Source organism: Hippoglossus hippoglossus, chromosome 6 (assembly GCF_009819705.1).
Source record: "Hippoglossus hippoglossus isolate fHipHip1 chromosome 6, fHipHip1.pri, whole genome shotgun sequence".
NCBI classification, from domain to species: domain Eukaryota; kingdom Metazoa; phylum Chordata; class Actinopteri; order Pleuronectiformes; family Pleuronectidae; genus Hippoglossus; species Hippoglossus hippoglossus.
The window spans coordinates 7858076-7873935 of NC_047156.1; the positions used below are offsets into that span (position 1 = coordinate 7858076).

Here is a 15860-nt window from a genome sequence, read left to right on the forward strand (position 1 = left end):
GATGAATCAATCATTAAAACTTCTGTAATTACAAGTCTTCTGCAATTTGGCCACAATTTATTAATTCACTGATTTTCATATTTGAGATTCATCCAACATTTCTATACTCTTGGTGTCTATTCTTCATCATGTTTGGTGCTTGTTGTAAACACAGAGTTTTTCCTCCCCAGGTTCAGAAGTTGTTTAAATAGATCAGTAAGTGAGAGAAGACGCAGCTGTCTGACATTCACTTTATTGTTGAAACTTGTTTTGGTGTATCAGCTGCATGTCCTTATTTATTTTTTTTAAACACATCTTTAAAATAAAATGCAAACATATACAGCTTCATCTTCAAAAACCATGCAGCGAAAAACATGACACTTACCGAGATAAAAAGTCATACAACTACAACAAGTCAGTGATAACTCAAGTGTCATGTCAAAAACAAAAAGAAAACAAAAAAATCAACAAAAACGAGAAGAATTTTTTTTATCCGTTTCACTTCTTCAATCAGCAAAGCTTTAACTAAGTGCTCGACATTCAGCCACATTCAGCTGGTGAATCCACGTCTCCAAACATGTGAAGTTAAAACATGGAGAATAAAATAAATAATGTGATGAACCTGACAACACACACAGAACAGAACAGAATGTCTTCCTACACGACAGCCTCTCCTCTTCATGAGCATGGAGCGAGAGAGACAGTGATTTCCTATGGAGAGACGCGTCCACCCCACTAAGCAGTTCTGCACTTCACCTACACCCAGGCAACAGCAGCTGAAACCACTAGACTGCAACTTTATTTATCCTCTATTGATCCGACAGAAGGCTACTAGGTAGGTAAGAATTTGTTAGTTTGAACTAAACGGCCTGTTACTAAGCGCACAACAGTGTTTTTTAAAGTACAGTTATTCCACTTTTTTGATTTAAATCACCGGAAGCTTGGGAGAAAAAAAGTCACCTTCGGCTACTTGGACATCACATTCACCCTCAGTCACGCACCCGCACCCGCACCCGCACACACACACACACACACACACACACTTTAATAGCAAAACCTAATGTTACTCTACCCACCGCGTCGTGAAGGTCAGACGGTGTCGTACTGCGTCGAAAAACCTCTCGACCCCGATCTTCCAAGGCTGCAGCCAGCACCGTACAATACTAGGCCGAGTTAGTAAAAACCTGAGTATGAAAACAACAACAAAACAAAACAAAAAAAACCCCACGCACACAAACACAATCTGCCTTTGTCGCTACATCGTTAAACCGTACAGCAGCTAAAAAAAGGAACAAACGCACCGGCTGTGCACTGGAGTCGGTGGGGTGGGGGTGGTGGTGGGGGGTGTGGGGGTGGGGTGGGGGTGTGTGGTGGGGGGGTGATGGAGAGCCGTTGGTTGGACACCGTGAGCAGCTCTGCGTCGTCTGTATCAGATCGATGTGGAATATTTATAATTCTTGGAAAATATACATGTGAAGTTTAACCGCTCGGGGGCCTCGTGAAAGTGACGGACACCACACAACATGCAAATCTGTTCAACTTTACACCAGGTTTGCCGTTTGGCCAATTACATTCGACTCGGGTGCTTCGAAACTTAAAAAACACAAATTAAGAATTGATTGGACTTTTTTTTAAACGAAAACAATTAAAAATATTGCATCTTTCACGTTTTAAACTGTAATTCAAATATGGGATGATGCAAATGAACTATCCTTTACCGTCTCTAATTTCATCTCAGACTAGATCGACGAATATTCTCCTCCCTTTCAGCCCTTTTTTACACGAGTCATATTAATCAAATACTAGGTATGAGTGTGTACAGTTCTGTAAATTACAACTTTGATCTGTGCACGACCCGTACCCCTACACCACCAGAGTCTCACCCCTCCTGTACATACATTACACATCAAAGCGTCACAACTATTGACAGTAATGTTTCCAAAATAAACTTCTCAGTCATTCTTGCTTGTGTAACATCACTTTCAGCTTTAAAATAACCCCAAAAATCCAACATTTGATTCTGTACAAGTATGAGGAAGAATATGTTTTGCTAAAAAAAACAGCGTTCCTATGTGGAGGGAGGATCACTTGGTTTTCTTGTCCAGCTGAAAGAGATCCAGGATCTCCAGCATGGCCCGTTTGATGTTGCCGCCAAAACGGTGCGAGTCCTAAAAATCCGGAGGAAAGAAGATTTACAAAAGGTTTGTATGTGAGATGAAATAATAAGAACAATGGACAAGGAAATGATCTAAACTTTTGTTGGAAACTGGTGAACTTACGGTTTCATGACTTGAGCGTTTGCTGGAGATGTGGAAGTTGATGAGGTTCTCACCAACAATGATGTAGGAGACACCGTAACCGTCGTCAGCCACCTGGTGGACACGAGAGGAAAAAGAGGTGAGAATGCGTTATTTCAAGATAGAAACAGGTGGATGGCTACATGGTCCCTTAGCAGAGACAAAACGAGGGATGCGACTTGCATGACTTTGTGTTTTTCAGCTGCAGGAAAACTGCAGAACTGTGTTTAAAAGTTCCTGTCAAAGCAGATGATAACTCACCGGACCGAATCCACCGCCGGACGACACATATTCTGGGTATCTGACCAGGTCGAACAGGTCGACCTGCTGCAGAGGAGTCTGACTGGTGGACAGCCTCCACGGCTCAGACAGGACCTGAACATGAGAGTGGCATATTTTAATTCACAAGTAATCTCGGCTTTAAAGGTGGGTTTGTGAAATCTTTAAAAAACACCCTATTTCCAACATATTCCCTTAATAATCAGCAAAATAAAGACTAGCCTTAATTTAGTCCAAATAAAATCAGAGAAATTCATTTGTATTTAAAAACGCCTCCTTAGCCTTGACCTGGGTCGACACATGCACTTGAACAAAAGGCACCAAGACCCACTCAGGTAGTGCACAACAACAGTTCGTACCCCTTTGAGGAAAGCAGAGTCTTCTCCCAAGTATTTCGACACCACATAGAGACAGAAAATGTGGCGGTCGATGCCCTGTCCCGTCATTGCCAGGCGGTACAGGTTTTGGTGCTTCTCCGCTGCCAGCTTGAGCAACTTAAGGCGCTCTTCTCTCTACACAGACAGGGAAAAGAATTAGAAAGATGGTAAACAACTGAAGAGCAGGTCGCAGTTGTTCTAATCTACGACTAAAGGCAGCACAGTAACCAGATGTGTGATGTGTCGACTTACTGTCTCGTCTCTAATCATGGCTTGAGCAAAGGCACAGGTTTCCAACGTACAGGAGCGCACGGTTTCTGTTCGGCCCTCACGGAACAACCGCGTCATGGAGGCTTCGTACGTCAGGCAGAACTTCCCTTTGTCCTGCAGAAGTTAAGGGTCGGGATTAGAGAGACACCACGGGGAATGACTTTACAACTCCTAAAGAACTTAACAAATTAGTTTGGAATTGTGGATAATTAGAAAAACAGTCAAAAGACCTTTAGGAGTTTCACATTTACATTTGACTGACCAAGGGGAGCATGATGACACAGATTTCCAAACTTAAACTTCCATTAGCATCTGAAATTGTTCAATTACTACCCTTACATATATGAGCTTGTGCTGTATTTCATTTCATTTAAAATAAATTAGTAAAACTAAACAGAAAGTCACAGCATCAAACTACAGCAGAACAATGTTTTGATTCAATCGTTCACTTTTAAGATTTGAGCGTCTTCTGTGTTATGTTGTTCAGCCACGATGTTATCGCCCTCTGCTGGAATTTAAAAGCAGTGTTTCTGCATTAAGCTTCTTCAGTGTTTTTTCTTTGAATGTTAAAAACCCTGGATTATAGAACTGCTTACATATTGACAACTGTATTTTTCTGTGGGACAGTATTCCTGCATTTGTAAATCAGAAACAAACCGATAGAGGAGATAAATTGTTTCTCTCAACCATTGTACAAGTACAGAGTAAAAAAAGGTAAACCACTTCAACAATTGGTTTATCTAATACACCTCAAATAAAAGTAAATATCACTAAATATCAAATGAGTAAATACAGAAGAGCTAAGATTTTGACATTTTAACATTTTTAGAAACCAGTGGGATGAGTGTATTCACCCTGTAGTGGGCGAGCTGCAGGGCGATCTGGATGAAGGCGTCGGGACTGGTGCGGCACTTCTTGATCAGACCCTTCCCGAAGTCAGCGAAGGGGATAATGTGACAGTCCACGTCATCCGCCAGTTTCTGGGCTAACGTCAGGGAGCTCTGGATGGTTTCCTGGCACTGGAGGAAGAGACAGTCGTCTGTTAGATGTACTGATAACACAGAAAGCTAAGGACTGTGTAACTGCTCAAATTGACAAATTAAATTATGCATTAGCAGACACGCATCTATAAATCTTTTACATCAAATTAAATAATGAAAAACTAACACTGGTGCACATAGGCCAAGCTACCAGCAGGGGGAAGCCTAGGCCTGTGAATATCTGAGGTGCAGACTTGCAGTATGACATAATGCTGCTTTAACAGTCTTACTTCATCATTGATGTCCCACTGCAGCCTCTGAGGACCAGGCAGGGTCGGGTGGGGCTCCCCTTTGCAGTGACCAGAGTCAGCGTATCCCAGCTTCAGAGGGTCCATGGAGAGAACATGCTGCAAAACAGTCACACAATTATTAACATCTATTTTCTGTCTTAAAGGCTTTAAGTTAAAAAAAAAAGGATGTGGTTTGTTTTTGGTGGTTTTCTCTGCCGCCACCGATGTTCTCCTGCTGAGTTTCAGTTACATATAAGAGGATTATCTTTTCCAGGCTGCAGATTTTCATCACTGTTGCCGTTCCTCAAAAGTTATTTAACGGCACTCTCACTTTCATCAGGCATAAAGTCACAGAACAGTGTTGGATGTGGTCGGCAGGCCGAGCAAGTAAAGTTTATAAAAATATCTATTTTACGTAACTGACGGCTACAGTTTACCTCATTAGTCTTTTCACAACCAGAGGGATTAGTTCTAATTCAATCTCTAGGATTTATTTTTCCACTGTGTAATTGCTTCCCACAGCTTTCATTATACATCTAAAGATTTCATACAGCAGCCGGGCTCAGTGTCACTCTCCCTTCCCCTCACTTTTCATTTAGATCTCCATCTTAGAAATCATCATCCCCTGATCGAACTTTGCGTCTCACTACTCGACTGAAACTCATTGAAGCTGGTTTGAAATACATCGACGTACCTCCCACAGATGACCAATGATGGGAGCATCAGCCCAGGAGTGCTCTGCGTTCAGCCCCATGGTGCCATTCTTGAAAACTATCAGGTTGAAGGATTTGTCAAACCACCTGAATGAAAAACAGTTAACACACATTTCCATTTATTTATCAATGAACCTATGTACACACACAGTTCCCAACATGAGCGAGCACTATGGCGACTGTGGACACAACGAAATTCCTCTAGTTCATCTGTCCCACCTGTCGTAGCAGTTTCCATGCAGCAGGGATTTGGCGTATCTGTCCAGAGACTTGATGGGATTGCTTGCATCGTAGCGCTGCTCCGTTTCGTCGAGGGTTACAAAGAAGGCGGCCTTTTCAATAGCGTCCAGTGACTGCTTGTTCTTACCACGGCTGAAGAAGGCCTCGCGGGCTGTCGCCCAAGGGGTCCTGCAAAATGTTAAAGAAGAGAAGATGAGGTATTGTGTTTGTAAAAACTTATGTAAAGTCTAGACACAACTGTATGAAAATCAAGGAGTCAGTGGAGGGAACACTGAAATGGGAAATATGCATCACTTTTAGTTTACTGTTGATTCAGGCAGATGTGAGGCCTCAGTCTGTTAATTATCTTTACTAATTTCTATGTGTGCTGCTGAGAACATATCCTGGAGCAATTTACGTTGTAAGTTTCAAATATTGACAACTGCCCAAAAATGGCGGTTTTGCATTAGTCAGTCCTGCTCGCTATTGTAATTTAGAACAGTTCACACTCAGCACACTATCGCTGCATGACTGTTTGGCAGGATGCAAATTATTAACCCACTGAAACTGTAACTGTGAAATATCACTGCAATAGATGCCCCTCTATGCAAAGTATATCTCTACTTGCTGTCATGTCACGATAATGTTGTAAATGCTGTGGCCTCAGCTCACCCCCTGTCCCACCACCCACCTCTCCCCTGCAGTAAGGGCAGCGAGTCGCTCCTCTCCCGCCTGGGGCTCCGAACTGTCCGCCAAGATCCTCTCCATCTGCTGCTCGATCTCCCGTGGCAACAGCAGCCGCCCGTCGTAAAACATCCACACCTTGTAGAAACGGCCCTTGTGGTACACAGCGATGTGTTTGCTCTCGTTCGTGTGCTGGAGGATGTCTGGGAGAGACGGGACAAAGGTCAGGAAGGGGAAATAAAAATGGGGAAGTCAAAGATAGTAAGACAACAGGAGTGTTGGGTGTAGTCTGGTAGAAGGGATTTCTGTGTTTGTACATGTTCCTGTATTTTGGTGCAGCGGATAATTTGAGATTCTAATGTAACTTGGCCTAAATTTTGTGGCTGCCAAGATTATTATGGGTAAAGTGAGACATAAGGTGACAGATCAAATATGAATGTCATGATTATACCTGTTCTGGGTTCAACTAGTGAAATATCGTGATCCAAAATATCAGATGTGTTGTGAGCACTTGTTTTTTGGGGCGGGGCTTCTTTTCTTGTTACAATCATTTGAGTGGCAGGAATCACAACTCAATTCAGAATTGACACTACATGATGGGAAAGGACTATTTGGTTAAAAAAATAAATAAAAAAAGCTTGAAATGGGAGGTGCAGGAGGTGAAATGAGAAGGAAAAGTAAATTGGGAGAAGACGTGGTTTCGGTACACAATGAATCGAGGCAATGTTTGTTTGAACAGCTCTATGCACAACCAAGCAAAACCAAATCAGAAAAGAAATGTTTGCATCTCGGGTTTAGACGTGTGACATTTGTTTTGTTGATGCTCATAATGTTCAAACAAGTATTACCTTGTTAGCGGCAGGGCGGACAAAGGGACACTTGCACTAGTAACAAACCCCAGGAAACACAACCTCGTATCCAGGTCATACTTAGCCCACTGTTCTTCCTCACCTCCAGACAACGTGAATATGAAACAAAAAACTGCCATACTGTTTCACTGGTGCTCCACTTATGCATAACCAACTTCCATCTCTCAAAACCTGCAAATACAAACTAATACAACCTGGTGGGTAACTTCAAACTCATGTCAGAACATTCGAATGGTATTCAATTCTGAATTGCACTACTTTTCTTATGCACTTCAATCAATTTAGAAATGAGACATAGTTCACCTCTGTTCTCAGCCTGTGCTACTAAGCCGGATTTGTGGTGAGTGAGGTAATTTCAGGTTCCACTCTGGGTTTTCAGCCCTGGTTCAACCAGGGTAAATCACCATGGTAACTGACGCTGCTCTAGAGCAGGTGCAGTTTGAGATAACAGATCAAAACCTGATCATATATGTGTCTCTCCACATTATACATTTTAACCATGGTTTACATGTTTGTTTTATCTGGTCACTGAGTTGTTTGTGTGAAACAAAGTGAATGTTCATTCTTAATTTCCTAATTTTCATTTTAAATAATTCACAAACTCACTAAAATATGCAATAATTAAGATCAGTGTGTATGAAGGAATAGCAGCATTAGAATGTACCAGAGGCACCAAATTCAGGTTTTTACAGGCCTGTCCCCGGGCCCCCCTAGTGGGCTACCACGGACTTGCTACTATATCCTTGTGGAAAGAGAAGTAAATTAACATTTAATTTGGACTGACCTCATCAGACATACACTACTTCTCCTCTCTGCTTGGCAGCAGAAACAGTCGGAAATATTCTTTTTTTAAATCACACAATAGGTCTTGACCATCAGACAAAAAAAAAAAAAAACTCACTGAGAGATGTACTAAAATTCCTTTACCCTTAGACTTATTTTAAAAATTAAAAATATTAGAAAGTGTTTCATCTTTTATAATTATAGTTTCATTTTATATTGTTTACATTTCACCTTGTTCAATATGACTTTTGAAAGTCACTATAACCAAATTTCCCAGCAGGCATCAGCATTTCCCCTCACGTCACGTGAAGTTCTTTGTTTATGGTTCTGACGACGTTGCTGGTGATTCAAATCTCCGCCTTTTCCACGTAAATGCACTCGTAACCAGATAAGAGGGTTACAAGTGATAACCAGCCCCGGAGTGCTTTATCTTGGACGGCCTAATGTTGAGCTCAGTGAAGCCAGATAAGGAAGATATCCTGGGGGTGTTGAACTTGCTTCATAGTACAGTGCCTCATGTGTCTGAGTTATGTACACATGGTTTCATGGGGCTTTAATGTCAAACAGGTCCTCGTCTCGGTTATAGAAAATAAGTTTTATCACAAATTTGAAATCCTTTCCATATTCTATTAGTTTTTCTTAGCCTGTACGTATTCATCACAAGTTCTGGTTTAAGTCTTTAAATTAAATTTCTCAGTCGGCAGCTTCCAATGAGCATCACCCAGAAGTAAAGGTGATTATTGTATTTCAATATGTAACTCACACAAATATTAAACTGAATAAATAAAAGCCATAGCCGAGTACTCTTTGACATTCCCAGTTCTTACCTAAATGCTATCGCTATATCAAACTCAAACACTGGAATCCAGTTACATGCAAAGTAGTCTCAAACATGTGCATAGACCAGAACACATGCATTATTAGTTGCATCATGTCCAATTATCAAACAAACGTCAAACAATATGTCCGAAGGAGAGGTACAGTAGGAGTAAGTGGAAGAGGCAGCGTTCGCTAAAGACTCTACCTGTGTCTACACCTGGCACACGACTGGTGTTGAACATACGCTCGTATTGGGCTGAGCACATGGGAATAGTGTGTAGGAGCATGAGCTGAAAAGCAAAAGGGGAGAGTCAAACACAAAGATGACAAACTAATTCACTAAAAAAAATCCCAAGAGAGCAGCGGAAGACACACATGCACGCATGTGCAGGGACAGGAGTGTGGATGAAGTGGAGAGGAAGCGATGAGGATTGGTCTGAGAAGCAGTCTGAGGGAGAAGGAGAGACCGCAGAAGGCTACTGGGAGAGGAGGAAATGAGCAGGGTCCAGAAACCACTGGTCAACCAGCTCAATGCCAACAGCAAAACCCAGATGTCACAGTAGAATTTGAATGATATTTAGTCCTGATTAGGGTTGGGTAACGAAATCCGGTGCCAATCAACCTACCAGACCGAATCACAAAGCAGATTTCTGTGCCTGAACTTTGTACTGAAATACTTGCGCTGCTTACAGGCAACATAAACATCACTGCACGTGCCTAGTTACCATTACACTGAACTGTAGTGGCAACACACTCTCTACAAGGCCCTGACAGCACTGTTAGCCTACAGTCAAGCTAGTTGTCACCTCAAACTCGAGTTGACACAACAAAAAGTTTCAGGACCATTTGCGTGACCCCACGCCGAGCACATAAGCCGGCAGCATGAGAGTCCCTAGTGCCCGGCGGATGGGAGACAAGTAATGAGCAGTTTAGAGCTGGATAATTTATTATAGTTGGGTTAGGTGTTGCCAAGAGTATTGCACTTATTTATTCAGTAAACTTTAAACTGTTAACACGTTAACTTTCATTTCTACTTCCAAGTAGCCTTAGAAATAAAAAGCTGTTCTTATCATCTACCATCGTTTTGTGGAAAAAGTATCTCATCTGGCACCTGAACCGTTTTTTAAAGTATTGATTTAGCACCGTTACCAATGATACCCAACCCTACTCCTGATGAAACCAATCTGAATATTTCTATTGATGACAGAGAATAAGATCACAGGACTGTGTCTGGGCTGTGCTGTAGAGAATGAGTCTTGGAGTCAAGGTTTCCAATGGATGTTGCCATGGCAGTGTCTAGGGTCACAAGGAAGAGGGGTGGGGTCAGAGGGCACGACGAAGATGTGCCCTCCTCTTACCTGTCTCCAAACCAGGGACGCGGGTGGTGTTAAACATCCGCTCCCACTGAGCCGAACACAGAGGAACCTTGTTCGCCAGCAAGTATATCTAACGCAGTGTCCGACACAGCGAAAGGGACAAAACAGTAGACAACCGGATGTAAGTGTGCAACAGAGCAAGCTCATGCATTGGTGTTTGTATATATGCATACAATCAAGAGATAAGTGAGTGTGTTTATGCAATGTTGTAGAGTGTGTGCAAAGGTAAAACTAAAATAATTTGCACTCAAGCATCATGCAGACTGATAAAGGAGAAGGACTGACAGGGGTGCAGGAGAAACGATGAACCGACTGGGTGTCAGTAAATAAAACCAGTATTCATCAGGCAATTATTCATCAAGCTTCACTCAGAAAACAATGGTGAACTTTCAGCTGTGGACAATATGGACAGTCTACATCATCACAGGGGAAATTCTAGGTAACTTCAAGTACACAAGAAAAGGTTGGGACAGATAAGCAGCCTTCATTGTAAACTTGAAAGACAAACAGGACGACGACAACTATCAATCAATAAAATCAAAATGAGTTAAACATTTACATTGATACGGTCAAACATGCACTATATCATAGCTTGAACAATGTTTATAGATTAACCAGGGATCAATAAAAATCCTTAAAGACGAGAGAGATAAGCTCAGTACTCACAGGTTTGATCTGCGCTCGGTCCAGTTTCCTCCTGTAGACCATGATAGCGTGGATTGCGTTACCTGCCCGGGCGGCCTGGATGGAGGTGGGGAACACGTACAGGAAGTCCTGGAGGCAAGGAGATCGATCAAATTAAATCAATAATCAAATCAAACTAAATGTTGCACCTGTCCTAAAGAGGGTGTGAGACCTGATCAATAAGACGTGTAAACGCCCGACACAAAGGGGTTTTGTTTTCGCCGCTGCCTGTTGGTTTGTTTGTGTGTCAGCAGGATTACACAAAAACTACAGCATGGAGTTCTTTAACATTGTCATAGGATGTTTTTTTTTATATTTCACCAATTTCCCAGGGGAAAACATTTTATAGATTTTAATTAAAAAGAAAAAACAGGTACATTTAGGGGACTTGTATCTATAAGTCTTTGTAATTTAGTGCAGCTTGATTGAATTTAAGCGGAATGCAGAGCATTGGGGGGGGTATGCCCTCTACTGGAATGCCATTCTAGTTATTTTAGTTCAAACGTTGTATACATGTTTACAGGAGTTATCCTGAGCTGCTATTCCAAACATGCCAAGTGTTGTTCCACTGACCCCAACAGCAGGTCTACCTCCTTTCACAGCTCTGCTTTTATGACATGGCTCTGCAAGCAAGAGCAGAGACGCTAGGATTTTGTAAAAGCTGCAAAACAAGATATCCTGACAGTGCTGGTAAACTGCAGTCTCCATTTATTTGCTTTATAAGCAGGGATCCACGCCAGCCCTGCTGCAGTAACAGTCCAGTCTAGTGTCTCATAAATTCTGGGCTCGACATACAGAGGGAGCTGTTTCTCTTACTTATCCTTGGTCCATAATTACAAATCTGACACAGATTTGAAACAATCAAAGTGGCCACTAGGTAAAGACACATTGTAGAGTGATTATAGTTTTGTCCACCAAGATCCTGAAAATCCCTAGACTACACAACCACTGTTCTAAAAATGTGTAATGTCCCCTGAGTTTATCACAAATATGCGTATGAGGTTTTTGCCACAGATTTAACAACTGCAACCCTGTTATGCAGAAAAGAACAATAATGATCCAGGAAAACAAATAATAGCCGAGGGCTGTTTCAATAGATTATCTCACAGATTACTGAATGAATGAAAAGCAGCATATTCAGCCAAATTGAAGATTCCTTTTGGCAATTTCAGGTAAAGGAACAACCAGACTTCTAAGATGTAGTTCTTAAGTAATTGAATTAACCTCGATATTAAAACCATTTTGTCACACATGCAACTATTCTTCATTGTTTATTGTTAGAATTTGCAGCTCAGTCTTAGATGTGTTTGCCGAGGCCGCCATGTGACCTATATTTGTGTTTGAAATGCTAATGTTGCTACACATCACCAACAGTAGGGTGTGTAAAACAGTTAATAATTAAATTTGCTCTCGTATATAACCATCGATACACAGTTGTGTTTGTTGAGAGAGCTGTAAAAGGGTCATAGACACACAACAGTTCAGGGATCCAAAGATTTTGGAATTTACTCTGATTCTCTGTCACACTGTGTTTCGTGTTTTTCTGCTGACACCAATCACAACCTACATGAAGAAGCTAATAAATTTATCTTCAAACAGAAGACGAGAGACATCTTACCATGGCATAATAGTTGCTGTTGACCATGATGGGTCCACGGCCTCTGAGGTAAATATACTCTTCCCACCAGTCACTCACCTACACATAGAGAGAGGGAAAGGAAACAGAGGGTGTCAGTATTAGAGTTTGGAGCCGAGTCAACACCCAGGACTGTGTCCAAAACTGAGACACAAGAGCTGAGAAAGGAAGAAAGGGAGAGAAAGCAAGAGGAAGTTGGGGGGGGGGGGGGTCTGTTTGACTCACATAGTTGGAGGTCCACCACGACTTGAGTTTGACATACCACTGCAGCCTGGGTCCCAGGTTCTCCTCAAAGTCTTTAGCCAGGTCCTTCATGCGGTTATACTGCTCATCATCCATCAGCGGGCGCACTGACTCCAGGTACTGTGAACACGGAGGGAGATAAAGTCACACAGACTGACGCCAGGGGTTCGTTTATTGTAGACATAACGCGTTTTTCCACTGAGTTTGTCATTTAATTTGTTAATGCACGCGTCTTCTGGGCGACGAAGGTCAAGGTCTGCAGCAAAGGAAGTATTTCTCTCTGGCAGACAACCCTGTGTTAGCGTTCCTGGAATGTTTTCCTTAAAGCATCTACGACACTAAGTACTAAACCAATCAGGTGTGTTTAGCACTGCGAGCCACACCCAAAAGGTTTCATAAAGCACTACCCGCCTGACCCGGAACATTTTGGGGGGTAAAAAGATTTACCCTGCGATAGAAACAGAAGGAGTTCCTGGAAAGGATCCTTGTTCTCAAATTGGTATCCAGACGCCATCGTTACAGTGGGAACACTGGTGTTAAAGCTGATTGGGAAACCTCTGAATGAGGGGTGTGACATTTCTTGCAAAGATATGGCCACTTTAATCAAAAAGACAGAACCGTTAGTTACCAGCCTCGACTTCTTCTAACCCTAACCCACGGACTGCTGCTAAATATCAGAGAAGCTAGTTCAGTTAACGTCTTTAAAAGAAAACCTTAAACATTTCTCTTTACTTCAGCCTTTAACTAGATCTTGCACTTGCCTGCACTACTGCAGTTTTATAATTTTTAAATACAAATGTACAAATAAAGTTTATTATTATTATTATTATACCTACTTTGTATTAAGAAAATCAGTGTATGATATGGCTTCTTCATTTTTCTTCAAATGCAAACTCTTGTTCCAGTCTGACAAACCAGGCTTTTGCACGAGGAACTTGTTCAACCAGGAAATGACGTGACATTAGGAAATTACCCTTCTGCAGGTGTCCTTGATGGAGGGGACAGGTAGCCTTGGCAGCGAGTTCTGGAAACTATAAAGCATGGGCTTCCTGCCAGAGAACACCTTCACTAATATCTGGACAAGAAGAACAGATAAAGGGGAGAGAGAGAGAGGGAGGGGGGGGGAGAGAGAGATAGAGGTCAAAGGGGGTCAAAAGTATGTTTTTCACTTACCAGCAGATTGTGGGGCAAAGTGCAAATGAATAACCAGAAGGTTAAACAAAAAGTAGCAAACAGTTCCTAAATATTGTTTTAAAAAAGGAAATCAATGTCCTGCGGAAATGAATTGTGGGTTTCACATTTAAATCAATAAACAAGTAAAACTAGTGCAAAAGATTATATTAACGTATTATAATTAAAACACAGTACAGCAATGTATGGTATATTTGGAATATTCACTCACTGAGTTGCTGCAGGTTTCAACAAGTACATTTTAAGACTTTTTTAAAGCAAAATGAAGTAAATTTAAGTCCCACATCAAGTACGACAGATCGGAAGGAATATCAGAGTCCGAGAAATAGTTACACTTCCCTATGATTATAACAGAAGATATGGTGGATAACGCTTGAAGGGCACGTTATCTCTAAGACTCATTTTAAAGACTAACGAAAGTAGTGTTAAATAAATGTTAACATAAACAAATTACGTATTTAAGACCTAGTACATCATATTTAAATGTACTTTTTAAGTCTTAAAATAGGGATCATTACAGACTTTTTAAGACCTTGCACAAACACTTTACTTAAATATTTACAATCAGTCCCTTGAGTCTTTAACTGTGAAGCCACAATCTTCCATATGTGGGGGCAAAAATAACATATATATATAATATTTCCTCATCTGCTCTGAAGGGACTTGAACAGAGGAAGACATTCATTGGCCTACCATCCACAGACGGGTAGAAAAGGACACAGAGCCGTGGCGTGCGTGCATCCAGCCGTGCCACGACAACAGGCTTTTCAGGACATTCCTCATTATCATGATTATGGAGACCCACAGGCCCGTGCCCACCAGGATTCCTCCAACTATCCTCTGGTTGTCTGTGGAGATGTATCGACTGTGGGAGAAGAAGGGGAAACACAGAGGGTGAGACTGGGACAAAGACGCAGGGGGGAGACACAATGGAGGAGCAGCAAATCAATCATGTCTTAAATAACTGCACGTTGGGAAAAGAAGTGTATGGGAAATTATTCTTTCACCCTTAAGAATCATACTATTCAAAGTGTGACTATTACTACAAAACAAACACAAAAACAGTGACCAGTGTTGAAAACCTGGTATATTTGGGTAATAGCATTTCATTTTCAAGCATCTAAGTCTAAAACAGTGTTCCCCACAACAACACAAGACAAACACTGGACAATATAAATGTCGTTTCCCTCAGTCCAAAGTCAGCGATAACAAATTAAACCAGAACTAATAAAGAATGACATAATTGAACTTGACAGGGTGCCGCTTTTTACGATACAGACACATTGTCACATGTGAAAACCTTGTTGCAAAGTGCCATGTTTGCTAATGTCCGCTAAATCTGAAGATTAGCTCTAAGCAAGACTTTTTAAAAAACGTACAAGAAGAGACTATTCTCTCCTCAAGTTCAAATGTGAAACTGTGAAGATTTTTTTATGAGAAGATTATTACCAATCATTGTCAGTGCTCACCACGTTGCTTTTCCCAGACAGGAAATGACGTCAGAGCAAGCGTAAATCTATTATTCAACTTTTCAGTATCGCCCTCTAGAGGTGACGATATTAACAATGTGACATGAGCATTAGTGTAGAAACTTTTTTGACACGAACTGTTGAAATATAAACAAATCATAAACGTAAAAACCTACCTCTTCAGTTTTACATTTGACTAAGATGGTCTTTTAGAACTTTTTTTTCTTTATAGTTTAATCTCGTTTATCATTATTAACGACTTTCACTTATTCTTACTATATCTCTCTTATCTCAACTTCTGTTTAACTGTATTGTATTACTGATTTTTTACTTTTAGTTTCTATATCACTAGCCATATTATTATATTCATTTGAATTTCTCCATTTATTCAGTTATTTATTTTTATCTCAACTGCATTAGTCTCAAATTGTTATTAATTGTTTTAATTGTCTCTTTTCTTTGCTTTTGTTTTTCTTCTTATGTCTGTCTTATTATCGTATTGTCATATGTGAAGCACTTTGAACTGCACTCACCTGCATGAAAGTTGCTTTACAAATAAAGTCTGATTGATTGATTAACAACACCGTCCTTGAACCCCTGGCATTGTAAAAATGAGAGATGCACTAAAGCCTTACTGACGGGGCGTGTTTGCACAAAATCGGTAAACAAGCTCAACTTTGTCAGCAAACGTGTGCTGGAGAG

The 15860-nt window shown here is 41.2% G+C and overlaps 1 protein-coding gene and 1 long non-coding RNA gene across 5 annotated transcripts in view; one reads left to right on the forward strand and one right to left on the reverse strand.

The window, feature by feature from the left end:
• Window positions 1-1428, forward strand: LOC117763796. Its single transcript, XR_004614215.1, has 2 exons — window positions 1-1323; window positions 1390-1428. It is a non-coding gene; the product is annotated as an uncharacterized LOC117763796 (long non-coding RNA).
• The window catches only part of cpt1ab (carnitine palmitoyltransferase 1Ab (liver)), a 23783-nt gene continuing 9309 nt past the window's right edge, over window positions 1387-15860 (reverse strand). For 2 of the 4 annotated variants that reach the window (XM_034589207.1, XM_034589206.1), the window contains exons 4-19: window positions 14383-14554; window positions 13472-13573; window positions 12481-12618; window positions 12238-12315; window positions 10602-10709; window positions 8765-8849; window positions 6096-6291; window positions 5405-5593; window positions 5167-5272; window positions 4473-4589; window positions 4057-4221; window positions 3185-3316; window positions 2915-3067; window positions 2538-2651; window positions 2259-2351; window positions 1387-2147 (exon numbers count right to left, since the gene is read on the reverse strand). In XM_034589207.1, the coding sequence (XP_034445098.1) occupies window positions 2064-2147; window positions 2259-2351; window positions 2538-2651; window positions 2915-3067; window positions 3185-3316; window positions 4057-4221; window positions 4473-4589; window positions 5167-5272; window positions 5405-5593; window positions 6096-6291; window positions 8765-8849; window positions 10602-10709; window positions 12238-12315; window positions 12481-12618; window positions 13472-13573; window positions 14383-14554 (2032 nt within the window). In that variant the 3' untranslated portion in view covers window positions 1387-2063. Of the gene's footprint in view, window positions 2148-2258; window positions 2352-2537; window positions 2652-2914; window positions 3068-3184; window positions 3317-4056; window positions 4222-4472; window positions 4590-5166; window positions 5273-5404; window positions 5594-6095; window positions 6292-8764; window positions 8850-9917; window positions 10006-10601; window positions 10710-12237; window positions 12316-12480; window positions 12619-13471; window positions 13574-14382; window positions 14555-15860 lie in introns of all 4 variants that reach the window. The other 2 variants (XM_034589204.1, XM_034589205.1) reach the window with 2 other exon arrangements.